Here is a 15,397-nt window from a genome sequence, read left to right on the forward strand (position 1 = left end):
AGTTGGATGAATGTGGAATTATGAAAACACAAATAAAAAATAGAGATGCAATGTTTAGGAGTAGAGTCTGCACTTTCTTCTAAATGGGGCACTCGGATGGATGGACTGCAGTGACGGTATGAGTTTGGGTTAAATAAATAAGCTTCCCTCTATCATCCTTCAAGGTTGACTTATTTAAATGTGTGTAATCTTTTCACAAACGATGCAGTCGGACGTCCTTTTTCACAAAACAGTTCTGTCATAACGCAGCAAAGAAAGGCATTTTCGAACCTGCTCATCAATCACTTATCAAGCTGACCGTGTCCAATAAACATGAGCTTTTCCCCATCGAAGGAGGTATGGAGTGAAACTTAGCAAGGTGAACTGTGTTTGCCGTCTCACCGTCCCCCCATCTAATCGGTTGAACACATCAGGCATACACATTATTTTCTATTGTCTAAAGAAACCACCCTTGGCTGAATTCCAGCGGTCTCCTCTGTCACACACTCCCTGCTGATCCCATCAGGTGTGTGGTTACTGGCGAGAAATGACGGACATGACGCATTTCACCGCCAAAGTCCTGGTGTGTCTTTGCCTAAAATCTGCCGACCAGCTGGTCGGAGAGACCATCTGTCATATCAGTACAAGTACATCACACTCTTGAGCTACCAAGCCGGCAAACACTTCCTTAAGTCTTCTGCTGAGGGGCCGGTCGCTGTCTCGTTTGATGGATTAGAGAAATAACAGCGGCGGGTTGACAACAACTCTCGACACAGACCTTGTCCTTTCAGAAAACACACACAGATGGCAAAAGGCATGTAAGTCCTTTAAGTGTTAATCGGGGCCACAGACTTGCTTGTTTGAAATTGCCCCTTTTCCAGTGATAGTTTGTTTTTTTTCCTACCAAGGTTAACAGGATGGATTACCCACAAGTGGATTATGTTCTCGCTTGTGAGAGTTTGTGTTAACTCACAAATGGCAACACGGCCAATATAATGGCAGCTACGTAATACATTTAGGCATCTGGGTGTGGTTAAGACAACGTGATGAAGTACAAACTGAGCTTTGGAATGAGAGGAAAAGCATTCAAGTTATATTGAACCTGGCGTGGTTGTTGGTGCCAGATGGGCTTGTCTGATTATCTCTGATGCTCAGATATAAGACACTCTGACACAATTACCTCCCCAGTTTACAGAGAATGGCCCGAAAAAGGGAAAAACAGCAGTCATGTTGGCACAGTCTCCTTTGATTGTCAGAGGTGATTGGGTAGAGTAGCTAACAAGGGTTAAAAACAGCAATGGTAGCTCAAATAGCCAACCGCTACAATCAAGACATGAAGAGGCAAAAGTCTGCGTATAATTCACACCAGCTCATCAAAATGGGTCAGTAAAATACTGGAAAAATGTTAGAGAATCTGACTTGTCTCAATTTCTGCTGCAACGTTCAAGGTGGTGGCGTCCGCATTTTGTGTGAGCAACATGAAAACTTTATCTTGACGACACTGACGCTGGTAAGATACTCGTCTTCAGATGTCTATGTCCGGCATGATAATGGACTGCTGCACAAAACTCAAAACATCTCAAATTGATTTCCTAAAAAGTGATGAACTCCAGTTTCCTCCACACTCACTAGATCTAAATCCAGTTATGTCTGAGGAATGTTTCAAACCCCGTATTGAATCAATGCCATTAAAACTCAAGGTTGTCCAGCCTGGTTGGAGCAGCCCGTATTTAATAAAGTGATCTAGACACTCCTGTTAATATCGGCCCAGTTTAAACTATGTTTAAACTCAGAGTATAATAGGTTTTATATAACCAAGCCTGCTTGAGTAACTGTGTTTTCACTACAAATGGCACAAAACCAGGTCAATATTCCGCTAATGTCGAAAAACACAATTTCGCAATGGCAGTGTTTCCATCAAAAAAGAAACGCAATTAAAATTACATGTGGATAAGTTTACCGCACCATGACCCTGAACCTACTTCCTGTTGTCTTCTACTAGCCTTGCACCAGTGGCAACATCTGGTCGTTGATCATGAGACTTGTGTTTTGGGAGAGAGTTGCTTCCATTGAAGTTTTGAGGAATAAACCAATTTCGATACGGTCAAAAAAAACCCCCATCATCCTAACGCCAAAACCATTTATTGAAAACTTAGTTTTTTTCAAAACTTCTTCGTTCTAACCAAACAAATTAGTTTTTAAGTCAAACTGCACAATTATGCGGTCAATGGAAACGCAGCTACTGTAACCTGTCTAAAAGCCAATACAATGTCCATTTTTTCCTGCCTGTAAAAGAAGCAGGAGGCCAAAGAGGCTCTCTGAACACGCTCGAAGGTCAGCTCTGGGGAAAAATTCATCTCAGTGCTTTCCCTTAATTTATTGTCGGCGTGCACGTTGAAGGTACTGGTTTGGAGAAAAGCCCAGACCAAAAGCATTTCCTCAAGAGCGCCGTTTGATTTGGTAATAGAATTTTATGATCATTTCATCTACGCCGTCGTACATCTCAACCACCTCAAGCACCGCGCTGAAATAGTGGTGCACATACAAGTAAATGCATTTCCATCCTGAGGTCATTCCATGTGTGATAATGTTAGCAGCAGGCTGGGAAAACACGACTCAAGGCTGAGGAGATCAGAAGTGGCAACTCTGTGTATTTTCCTGCTGCTGATGAAGTGTCAAGAGTCTGTTTTTCTCTCTCTCTCTCTCCAGGAGAGAGACTGCAATAAGGCTTATAGCTGTTATTTATTTCTCTTTTCTCATATTGGAGGCTTTACCTGACATCCCATCAAGAGTTGGCATTTTATGTGCTCTGCACCCGAAAGGCAGGTTCAAGGCACCTCTGTGCTTCATCTTATTACCAATCAGATCAGGTTGTTTTGTGTGCAGCTCCATCTTTCCTTCCAGAACATTTCAGCCACAGTGATTGTTGACCTCATTGCTACAATATGTACAAGATGTTGAAGAGGGTAGAAAATGACAGCCGCTAGATTATAGAGGCAGTGCTTTACGACGAGGCAGTGCTAGCTTTTGTAACGAGTCGATGTAGATGTGTGTAAGCTAGAGACAGAAAAAAAAGTACATTCTGTCCATAGTAGCATGAATACGGTGCCAAACTAGAACATGTTGATGCATTTCGCCCTCTGGTTCATGGTGTTTTTCAGTGGGAGAAGCTTCGGGAAAATCTCTCTTGAGCTCTCTTTTGGGCTTATACGGTGGCCTGCGGGAGGAAGATTGTGTTCTTATGTGCTTTCAAACGTAACCACTCTGAACGAGTTGCTAAACAATGCCATTTTCTATTATTCACAGTTCGGTTTAGTGGGGAGTAAGTCAAACGGTGTCACACAGCTGCTGGAAGAGTTTAAGGGAAGGGCAAGAGTTTAAGTCTGTGTTTGAAAGCAGTTGCTGACAGGAGTGTTTGACATGCTTTTGAGGCTCAGATAAGTGTTGTAAAATGTTTGTATGTATTTTTAAAGGTATGCAATGTTGCGCTTTCTGTTGACAAAGCCTACGGTCTTCGGTTGTGAACTGGGGAACTCTATGGAGATTTACCCCTGCCTGCCAGAGGGCTACATGTAACTGCACCACTCCTGTCAACTCAATAGGAAAACCGGGAAACAACTGGACTTTAAAAAGCAGAAGAAGTAAAGTTTGTCTGGACCTGTGGCACCCTAAAAGCCATCTGTCACCAAACTATAAAAGAAATCATATTTAACATTTAGTTATTTACTAAAAATAAACAGGTTGACTTCTTGTTAATAGTAGTAACGATAATAAATGTAAGGTACTAGAGTTGTCAGCAAGGCTGTGTATACAGAGCCTATTTATCATTTCATTTACATTTCACTGCTGGACACATAAAATTACCAACAACAGTGAACAGCTGCTGTATAAACAGACACTAAAGGTGCATTTCCCTCCGCCTACATAGCAGGCAACATTGACTACATGTTATTAAAATTGAGCTTAAAGATGATCTACGTTTTTGTGTTTTTTTTTTCTCACTCAAAAGTCCAGACTTTTGGTCCGTACTCAGTACATGTTTCAAATGTTTCAAAGAAACTGATGTTGTTTTCCCTACAGACATGTAAGACAAGTCATTCATATAAATCCTTTCATTTCCCCCTTCAGACACTAAAAGATCCCAACCTGTCAGCCAGGAAGGACTTCCAACGGGAAGCAGAGCTGCTGACCAACCTGCAGCACGACCACATCGTCAAGTTCTACGGAGTGTGTGTGGACGGAGACCCGCTCATCATGGTGTTCGAATACATGAAGCATGGAGACCTGAATAAATTCCTAAGGTCAGTGTTTCACTAAATGTGCATGGAAATAATACATGTCAGACGTTTGTTTTTCCATGAGTAGCCAAAGATTGTACTCAGGCCAGAGTAGCACCACTTCGATATGTTTTTACTCAAGTAAATGTAAGAAGTCGCCGTCCAAGAAATGACTACATTAAAGATTGATAAAAGTGTTACTCATGTAATTGATCAAACATCAATTGATCAATATTTTAAAATTACATCATAAGGTGGACCAAAATATAAAGCTATGTGGAAATATTGGTATTTCAAAGATCACCATGAAAGCAATTCATATAAATATAATTACAAAATAACAAAATCAGGCCAAAAAAATGTTGTTCCCCAACTTTCTTTCAGTACGTAAAGATTTTGAAACTTTAACAAACGCTGCAGATGTGAAACCAAAAGAGTAGCAATAAGTGGTAATGGAATTACTCAAGTATAAGAGGGAAGTGGAACACGGTCAAAATACTCCTTAAAGTACATTTTTTCCAAAAAGTAACTCATGTAAATGTAACTGAGCAAATGTAACTTGTGACAACCAAACTCTGCACTCGGTGCTTGTCGTTACTGAACTGAAGGTGGCCGGTTCTGTTTTCAAACCACAGACAGAGAGTCTTTGTGAGTGGAAACTTCATGTTCTTTCTGTCCCCTCTCAGGACATTGACCAAAATCCTAAAGGGGTTTTGTGGCAAGAAAATAGCTTTTCACACACCCTCCACACCCAGTGTGACTAGGTTTTAGCTATTTCACAAGCAATGATGGTCGATGTGCCAACATGCAAAGAGCTATGTGGAAAACTAACACTACATGTCAACCTGAATCCATTATGCTCATTGTGAAACACAGTGCTGCTGGTGGAGTCGTGGTTTTTCTTCAGCCAAGACAGGAAAACTTGTCACAGTTGAGGGTTTTTTCACCTACCCAGTTTCTGCACTAAATTTTGTTGGTCTGTCACATAAAATCCTAATATTGAAGTCTGTGCTTGTAATTTGACAAAACATGAACAAGTTCAAGGAACATGAATTCCTTACGAGGCACAAAGCATTTTTAGACATTTTTAACAGAAATCCAAGAAAACTCAAAGTCCTACTGGTGCTAAAATGTCCAGCCCCCTTCAGGACTGTTGACGTCCACACAGACACGCCGCAGCGCTTTTTTGTCAAGCTGCACTGAGGGAAACGACCTCCGATAAGCTCCAAACAAAAGCGACACGACGGCGCTACGGCAAGCGCTTTGGTGATGGGAGGCTTGACTGGAGCTGATGTCAGCGCGCTGGAGAGGAGTGAGAGATAGAAACGTGCTATTTCAAGTGCAATGACAGCGGCTGCAGCTGTGTGTATGCTTTTGTGTGTGTGTGTGTGTGTGTGGTCTTTCTTGTTTTTAAATCTTGAGCGGTGGATGAAAAGATGACATGTTATGATTGAGTGTGAGAGCGAGCGCGCCTCGCGTGCACGTGGACTCAAAAGTGCGTGAAGATTTTCAGTCGGGAAATCATTCCTGAAATGAAAGGCAATGTCGCGAGTGATGAAATTCTTTCATGCAAGGTGCAAGACAGCGTTGATTCTTCATCCACCGGGCCTTTTGGTCACGTTTAAAAGATGTGATGTGCACTAAATCAATGGGAATGAATCAGATCAGATGTTCGGGTCTCACTCAACCTCCAGATGAAGTGAGGGCAGCCTGCGTCCAGTCAGACGCCGCTGCATATGGAGGCAGGGGTAAAAAAAAAAGAAAGAAAGAGCAACGCCATAAAGGCGCCCCCTATAATTCCCCTTAACCATCACACCTAAAGCAAAGAGCGCAGAATGGCACTGAAATTCCAAAATGGAGATTGAAAGCCATATAATTCCCCTTAACCATCACACCTAAAGCAAAGAGCGCAGAATGGCACTGAAATTCCAAAATGGAGATTGAAAGCCAGGCTGACAGAGCGGAAGAGCATCAGCCTTTCCTGAGCGGCGCCATCTCGGTAATCACGCTGACAAGAAGGTGATGGGAACAGCGGGGACACTTCACAGGAAATGAGTTCTTCACTGTCACCCAGAAACCTGCACTCAGCCTGTTCTGGTAAACGCACGGCAGGTGGATGAGATTCCACAGACCTCGCTTCGAGTTCCTGACGTGTCGGGCGAAGTCTAAAGTTCTGCCTTCAGAAGCTCAAATTACAGCCACAGTATTAATCAGAGCAGTGCAGGCACAGAACAGTTTATCAGTGCAATTAAAGCAGCCCGAGCGCTTGCAGGTTCAAGTTAATTTGCTCACATTTCTCTCATTTTTCTCTTTATTATGCTAATTCTTCCGAACACGCAGAATGGGACATGAATGTGTTGTGGATAAGGCTTTATTAATGCGGCTGTGGGTTACTGTGTTAAAGGCCACTCTGTCAAGCCGAGCGCACACTTAGACGTCTGCATCCGGCTAAGACACTCTTAAAGCTGAATTAACACGGTCCAACGTGTCTTTCATAAGCAATGATGTGTACGCTTATGTTTTAGTCAGCATAGAGCTACTGCAGCACTACCTGTTGTGGTGTGGACGGTACCTTTTAAAAGATATTCGTCTCCCTTGAACGTAACGTGTGGCTATGTGAATTTGTCATATGGCCACAAATTCCAGTGTATTTTTTGCCATTGGAAAATAACTGGCCAATCTCTAACCGTCCATAAATCAGCAAGCTTGTTGAAAAAGCTGATTTTCACCAGTTAAATGATTTCTTGGCAATGACCTCTGGTGTATTCCAGAGTTCAGTGACATCCACATAAATATGGTCTATGGAAGAAGCACAGTGTTTGTTCTGTGATGTCTCAGTACAGTATTTGACCCTGTTTACCACAGGGTTGTACTACATGAAAGGGTGAGTCTTACCTGAAAAAAAACGGATATTTTTTGTATCAGATTTCAAGATTTCATTGAAGAGAACAAAAATTATACGTGGCGTACCCCAAGGTTCAACACTGGGAACTCTACATGCTCCTACAAGCACCGATTATAAAAAGTTGCAAGATTAGTTACTAAAACTATGCAGATTATTCACACCAGGTGACTGTGAGCAGATACATAGAAAAGAAATCAATATGCAAATGTCCTTTGACTTTCTTCAACTAACTGGCAATAAAACTGAAGTAACTGTTTGGACCTAAAGAGCCAATGCACAACTTTCAGGTATTATAGCTACAAGCTAGTAATGAGGCCTGAAAACTGATGGACTCTGATCCGAACATTCAGACACACATAAAGGCAGCTACAAAATCGGCCTTTTATTACCTAGAGAACCTTTCCGGGATCATTCCTAAATGTGAAAAAGCAGTAATACCGATTTTGTAAGGTACTATATTTATACAACGTTGAAGTACTTTCCTCCCTAATTCTTTACTGTTTAACGTTTTTTATCCCAACAGGCCTCTAAAATTGACCAAAGGTATCACATCACACTTCCTCTTTACTGAATCAACCCGAATTGTTATTCCTAACTCAGAGCCCACGGTCCTGATGCCATGATCCTGGTGGACGGCCAGCCGCTGCAGTCCAATGGAGAGCTGGGCCTTTCCCAGATGCTGCACATCGCCACCCAGATCGCCTCAGGCATGGTCTACCTGGCCTCCCAGCACTTTGTTCACAGAGATCTGGCGACTCGCAACTGTCTGGTTGGAAACGGCCTTCTGGTCAAGATTGGAGACTTCGGCATGTCCAGGGATATCTACAGCAGCGACTACTACAGGGTGAGCTTCACATGATGATGATGGTGATGACGTGTCCGCTGAAAACAAAATAAAAATATTTGAGGCACTATGGTGACTGAAACATTAGAGATTTTGCTGTGCCTAAGGAGACGCCGTCAAACCCAATGTCCTTCAGCTGATAAAGTCCCATTCATTTTGATAAATGGAAACTCTAAACTTGTGAACTAAATTTAATTCAGTTCTGTTGGTCCCTAATTAGGCTCAAAGCAGCGCTAAATCAGGCCTCTGGGGCTCCCAAATAAAAAGCTAACTCTAATAGGTGGTAGCCGCTGCTCTGCTGTGCTATGGTGTTTACATGTTTATGCTTCTAAATTTTTCCTCTTCTGAGAAGAGTTAGCAGCTCTCCCATCACCAGGCCAGCCTCGGGCCTTCTCACCACACCTCTTGCATCCACGGTGGAGGATAGAGCGCGTTAGCAGCGCGCTAGGAGACGAGCCTGCTGAGCCTGCAGCCTGACGCTTAGAGGCTTGTTTATATTGCTTGTGAATCGTGTCTCCTCTACTGTTTAACACGATTAGCAACTATGAATGCCTCAAACCAGGCGGCAAATGCTAGGCTGCTGATTTTTTTTTTTTTTTTTTTTTTTTTTTGCATTTTTGCTGAGCAGATGATGGCTGCTGCAGATCTGGCTGCCTCAAATAGCTGGGCTTTGTAAAATGACTTTAGGTGCGCCTGATAGTGTTTTCCCAGCATGGCAGCTGGGCCCGTTTGGATGCTGCTCGGGGCATTGCCAGCCCTTATAGAGCACTTGCCTCCTGGGGGAGAAGAGCATCCCTGGACTCATAAAATGATTTGTTAGAAAATCTGAAGGCAGGTGGTTTCCGTGGATAGCTCATAGCTTATCCATGCTTGCCATCTGCGTGAATACTATATCACTTTCTTAAAAGCGGACAATTTGCTTACGTTTTGAACGTGATGCAGCAGGAATCTGGTCGTCACATTCGGTGCAGATTGAGGATCCAGAGACAGTTTGGTTTCTGGTTGGAACGGGTTAGTTGTGCTCTTGTTGTCTGGTTCTGCAAAGGGAGGCAGATCACAGTAGTGCGGTCAGGTAAAAAAAAAAAAAGCTACTCAAACTGAATCAGACATGAAAATACCGTAAACACACATGTAGTTTTGTTTCGTCGTTAAATTCCACATTTTACGTGTAAAATTGTAAACTCAGCACTCTATGGTTATTGCGCTGGTTCTTTGGATTAAAACAAAAATACACACATTGGTTTAAGGGCTGTTACAGGTCAGGTCTCTGTCAGTGTTTGTTCTGCCAGAAATAGAAACAATAAATGTGTCTGATACAATGAGTTCATCATCAACTTACTGATAGTTATCCATTTGCTAATGATGGACTTATCTTCTGGTTAGCCATTGCCTAATAAGGTAACACTTAATGTCCTACTGTTTTGATAATGTTGAATAAGTGGCTGGCTGATCATTAAATCTCAGTAAACAGAGAAGAGTTATTAAATGTAGCCTTATTACAAAACAATGGGCAGTTATTTCTTGATTAATTAGGTCACATTTTCCAGTAAGTCATAAAATGTACTTTAATATGGCAAGAATTTTTCATTTATCTCGAACTGATGAACTTGATTCTTGATTAATGAGTTCATCATCAACTTACTGATAGTTATCCATTTGCTAATGATGGACTTATCTTCTGGTTAGGTAATAACAAACTTTTAATCCTAAAAGCCTCATTATTAGGAAATTCTCAATGCGACGGTACTTACTTGTTGCCTAATGATGAGTTGAACAGTCAAGAGGCCTAAAATTAGAGAAGGCTTACTCAAATATCTTTAGTTTGTCATTTTCTAATGATGAGGCTTTGGAAACAACCTAACCACTTTATAAATGGTAAGTAAACAGAAAAACTAATGAAGGATTGATGGATCAGTTAGTTAGTTAGTTAGTTAGTTAGTTAGTTAGTTAGTTAGTTAGTTAGTTAATGGTTAACTAATAGTAGGAAGGATTTTTGGTTCAACATTGGTCCCTTTTCTATGGAGCTTATCAGGAAGTGTTACTGTAATATCTGAAGGATCTTTAAATCTTTCCCCTCAGCTCCAGAGCTTGGAGTGTCTTAGTGATTACCACTGGGACTGTAGCTGTATCTCCTAGATCAGGCAGACCTCTTTGAATAAAACAGCTGAATGCGTCTCCTTGTTTTGGCTGTACAGCAGCTTATCTAATTGTGTCAGTCACAACTGAGTTAGCAGGCCGATACCGCTCACTTGGAAGACTGGATGAGCTGGCTGTTCCCATCTCACCAATTACAAGCACAATATACCGTACATAAAAGCGAATAAACAGGAGATGTTTCCCTGACATTTTACCAAACGCAACAGAGCAAAAATGAGCTGCATGGCTTTTTTTTTTCCATGTAATTACTGAAAATATAGTATTTTGGGTTTTCCTGGCCCAGTAGAAAGGTTCTGCTGCATGGTGCTACGTTTCAGTCCTCACACTGGTTTTATTCAGAAGCAGCAAGGCAGCAAGGGAACATGCCCTTGACTCCAGAGAGTCCCACTGATAGTTCAAGCTGTCTGTGCGATGGGAGGTGGACCGGTGGGGGGTGAAAAGGTCATGGTCCTCGTATGCTCCTCACTGACAGATGAAAAGAAACAGCAGGATACGGGAGGTGTAGCTGGACTCTGACCAGGATAACAGAGGGGGGTTAGCTGTGAATCAGTATCCAGCTTTTCAGCTGGAACTCATAAAAACAGGGTCAAGTGGCCAAAAACCAAAACAGTTCATGTTCAGTTCAAGAGTCCCCCCCCCACCCCTCTGCATTTTGGTCTGCATTTGTTCAGCTAAGAGTATCTGTTGCTTTAGGCCCACTCAGGGACATTTACAGTGAAAGGTATGGAACACCGTCTGAAGCTTCGGTCCTGAAACCTCCTGCTTATTGTTCGAATATAAATCTGAAATACGTTCTGTATCAAGACGGTAGAAAACACCCACATTGAGAGTATAGAAGAAGAAAGGCATGGGAACAACAATGTGTCATCATTACTAATCTGGATCTGAGCAGTGTGTCGTACATGACTTCTTATGGCAATGTCTGTCTCCAACTACATTCAGTTTCTATAACAAGCACCATTTTTACAATACATTGCAATATTAAAAAATAATGAAGAAGCTGGTTCACAACCAGATAGTTGCAACACCGAGCAGAGTGCCTGATGCTAAACTCTGATCTTAAAACCAGAGTGCTAATCTCAAATTAGCTACTCTACAGTCTTGGACTGGAGCAAGTTTCATCCCCAAGCTGAATGTCTGATGACACCCTGTGGTCTCTAGATCTTAAAAGTGATGAATAAAACTAAATGTTCCTGTTCTGGGTTGCTGGATAACAAGAATAAAACCTAAACGTTGGCTGGTTCTCCATGTTTGATTCTTGTTCCTGGCTGCTGTTTATAAGTATAAAATTAGATGTTGGCCCCAGTCATTCTGGATAGCGAAGTAGACGGTACTTTCCAAGTTTGCTCTAGATTTGTAAAGTACAAAGGCAAATGTTGGTTCTCCATGTGTAATTCCTGTTCTAAGTAATCAATCAATCAATCAAATTTTATTTGTATAGCACATTTCAGCAGCAAGGCATTTCAAAGTGCGTTACACCAAATCAAACAGAAACACAATGCAACATAGAATCAACAATCAAAACAGTAATAAACTAACAGAAGTTAGAAAGTAGTTTTGTATTTGCTATCAAGGGTCCATAATAGTATCAAAGCCTGACGGACAGTGACTAGAAAGCCATACTTTGAATGGTTTTGACGTTTTAAAGATCTTGAACTCTTGATCACATAGTGAGTAGTCCTTTTGAGTTTAATAAGTTGCGATAATTTTGGCGTCTCATTCCTGTTTCGTCTCTTTGGATTTTACGACTCGTCCTCCTACCTGCTCACAATCCACAAAAACAAAATGAAAAATCTAGTTTCTTTCTTGGTCTTAAGATCTTGATCTAGTGTGGATTTCAAAAATTAATGTAGATGATTATGCCTTACGGCTAATGAAAACTATTGCTAATACTTTGACTGGGTTCCACCTGTATGTGGTGTCCTTGATAATAACTATGGCTGTTTGTACAATTATCTTAAGCTGTGTGTAAATGAGCCACTCAGGTCCCCTTATTCAGTCACACACCAATCAATTCTTCCCCGAATACCAACACCTCCAAACTAGGAATATTCATGCAGGGAAGAAAAGGCTGTTGAGACTTTAAGTTTTCCCCCCATGAAGCTACAAGGGAAAAGAAAAAGGTGAGTTTATGCTCTGTCCTTCCTCCAAGCGCAGAGTGGGAAGGAGAAGCTGTCACTGAGGCAATGCAGTGTAAGGATCAGAAGTTGCGCACTCTGCAAATTTGGAGCCTATCAGATTTAAAATGATGTTATAATAGCTCTGACCCAGACTTCTCAGTGAGTGACAGAGAGGACATGGAGATGCTTGAATTAGCAGACAAGTAATTAGACACGAGGAAACCACCATTAATTCTGTTACTTCTTTAAATATAGGGCATGAACATTAAACATGTCTGAATATATGCTTTGTTTTTTACACAATACCTGCACAACAAGTATTTTGTGCAGATTCACGGCAGCGTGCAACAATACATGTTTTTGTACTGAAACCTCAAAGTGCAGACGGGTAACAGTCTTGTGCATTCACTGGGGAATAACACTTTCATCCAGGAGACGACGCACAAATCTGCTTGCACTGTCTTTATTAATGACCGCTACAGAAAATAAGTGGACATACTCCTTATCTAAGGTTCTTGATACCAAAGGAATACAAGCAAGACCATTGATATTGAGACAACAGAGGCTGGAATGCTTGACTTCACTTATCACTTTAAAAAACACAATTTTTGCACAGAGAAAACAGCTTTTGACAAGAATTGGCCCTTTATCAGCTTAATCAGGCTAAACCAGTGCTTCTCAATCCTGGTCCTCAGGGACCACTGTCTGCTGAAAGTTTACCCAATCTTTAACGGTTAGTATGTAATGCACCGGTTTGAAGCTATGAGCTCCATGCTAACTCTTCTTCTGGGGGCCTTCTCTATCAAAAGTGATTTGATTTTCTTTCAGTCAAAGAATATCACATCTCGTTTTTCTTTATATGGGCAACAAACAAGACTGCAACCATTTTGGATCTTTTTTTTTTCCTCTATATTTAACATCCCTCAAGCTTTTTCAGTGTTTTTCCTCTCCAAACTAGATCATGACTATATCATTAGAGCCAGATACGCAGACAGAAATCAGACTCCTTGACTGCTTTCTCTGGAAAGCAAAGATGTTTCTTAAACTTGCTGAGATAGCACTTGTATCAAAGACTTCTGTGGTGGGCCAAGAATTATACAGAGCCTAAATGTATAATTCTTTTCACATTCTCTTGCAGATGTAGTAAATATGGTGTTTGTACTCATTAGGCTCAAACTGAATACAGTTTCTAGTAGCTCAGTCTTGATAAATAATGCAGTGCTGGAGTGTCTGTTTGATCCTGAAGACAAGAGAACCCTGGGGACCATTTTACTTCAAAGGAAAGTGAGGTTTCTTGGCAGCATCAGAAGGAAAGACCAAGTCCTTGAAGGTGGGCCATTGGCGATGAGATTATTAGTATGCTCAGTTGTCCTCAGTCCATTTTAAATGATCACAAGACATTTAAAAACCATTGTGTCCATATTGTCATGTACAATTCATAACCACAATTCTTTACCAATTAAAGTCTAAAATTTGTGGAGCCATTTTCCTCCAGATGTCACAGAAATAATAAAAAAACAAAGTCCAGTAGTGCGTAATGTGAGGGTGTTTCCACACCTGACAGTCCGGCAAATTCTGTTAGATTGGGGATCAACATTTGTTACATTTTCAGCTGCTGGAGTTTGCTTTCATACTTTACTGTCAAAAGATCCAAACTAACTGCAGAACCTGTTCCCCATGTCTCCTGTGGCGGCGCTGCAACCTAAAACCATGGAAGGAAACAGCATAAAAACCTAAAAACAGTCTAAGATCTTAAATACTTTGGTAGGCACAGTGGCAGCACAGGCTCTGATGAACACGAGCTCCTCATACGGACTCCTGGACTTGTGACGCCACCTGGTGCGATGACCTCACTTTAGCAATACTTTAAGCATCATTTCCTTTCAGTCTGGTCCCACTGAAATCTGTAAAATAAGCATGACTTCACAAAATCAAATTACCTGATGGAGGGACCTGAGCTTTCTGTCAGACTGCAGGGATCAAAATTTGACACAAATGACAGAAATACGCTTCATTATTGTAACAAATCAGGGAGCAGCTGTCCTGGACTTCTCGTTCGAGCCAGCCAATGGAGACTGCGGGAATTTAAATAGGCATTTTAGGAAAAATGACAGAAGAAAATTAGCTGTCAAACTTACCGCACTGCACAATGTACTGCTCTGTATGAAGGAGGACGTGCAAAATAAAGACACCTTGTCATTACACTACAGGAAAATAATAGCTTTATTAGTGACATCTGAGAGCTCTGGGTTGTCAGAGATGCTGCACATCTTCAGTGTGTTGAACAACACACACAAATAAAAACAATGCAACTTTCGATGGACAGGACCTTTTAGAGCTTTCAGCAACATTTATAGATACGCAAACATGCATAATTCAGAATTCAGGAAAACTTTCTCAATGCTTCTTGAGTAAGTGGGAGGGAGGAGAAAAACATGTCTAAGGCAGCCGTTAGAGCTGCCGTCTGTCTGCTTGAGATCTGGAGTTGTCTCTCTTTAAACAACAGTGCAGGTGGAGCAGAAGGATGCGACAGATGGGTGGGATTTAGGACAATATTCATTTCTATCTTGAAGTTGCTCCCTCGTGCTGCAAAGTGTTTCCTGGTGTCCCACAGGGCAATAAGCCTCCATACGGATAGTCAGCGATGGGGTAGTTGTAGCCCTGGCAGGATGCTGCTATTTATAGTTACTCAACACAGTTCAGAGCACCTGCTCTGTTGGCTCTGAGGATAGCATGGGTAGTGATGCTATCAACAGCATATAAAATGGCCTAGAGTTAAAATTGAACTGCCCTAATAAAACAAATTAACTTGAAAGCATTTTACGAAGTATATGGAGTATTAGAAAAATTTTAGTCGCAGTCAAACAGGTCATCCTGATTTCACAACCCACAGCCAAATGGTAAAGCTGAAGATGCACAACTGTTTGTGATTTGCCTCTAGAACATAAACTGATCCTGCATGTGGGAAAGACAGGGACTTTGTGCTGCTATATATGTGCCAGCTTTCAATGTGGCCAAATTGCTGAGATGAGAAGTTATGTGTCTCCCAAAGGTCCATCTCTATTGAAGTTGGACGAAAGAAGAGCACAATTTAAGTGTCTTTTAAGACCCTGAA

General features: G+C 41.5%; 1 protein-coding gene and 1 long non-coding RNA gene across 5 annotated transcripts in view; one reads left to right on the top strand and one right to left on the bottom strand.

Moving 5' to 3' along the window:
- ntrk3b (neurotrophic tyrosine kinase, receptor, type 3b) overlaps window positions 1-15,397 on the top strand; it is a 272,404-nt gene that overhangs the window by 235,495 nt on the left and 21,512 nt on the right. For all 4 annotated transcript variants that reach the window (XM_044106543.1, XM_044106552.1, XM_044106561.1 and 1 more), the window contains 2 exons: window positions 4,108-4,280; window positions 7,762-8,005. In XM_044106543.1, the coding sequence (XP_043962478.1) occupies window positions 4,108-4,280; window positions 7,762-8,005 (417 nt within the window). The remainder of the gene's footprint in view (window positions 1-4,107; window positions 4,281-7,761; window positions 8,006-15,397) is intronic.
- LOC122825290 overlaps window positions 8,937-15,397 on the bottom strand; it is a 31,505-nt gene continuing 25,044 nt past the window's right edge. Inside the window, exon 3 of the long non-coding RNA XR_006369612.1 lies at window positions 8,937-9,042. This is a non-coding gene — a long non-coding RNA (uncharacterized LOC122825290). The remainder of the gene's footprint in view (window positions 9,043-15,397) is intronic.

Source organism: Gambusia affinis, linkage group LG02 (assembly GCF_019740435.1).
Source record: "Gambusia affinis linkage group LG02, SWU_Gaff_1.0, whole genome shotgun sequence".
NCBI classification, from domain to species: domain Eukaryota; kingdom Metazoa; phylum Chordata; class Actinopteri; order Cyprinodontiformes; family Poeciliidae; genus Gambusia; species Gambusia affinis.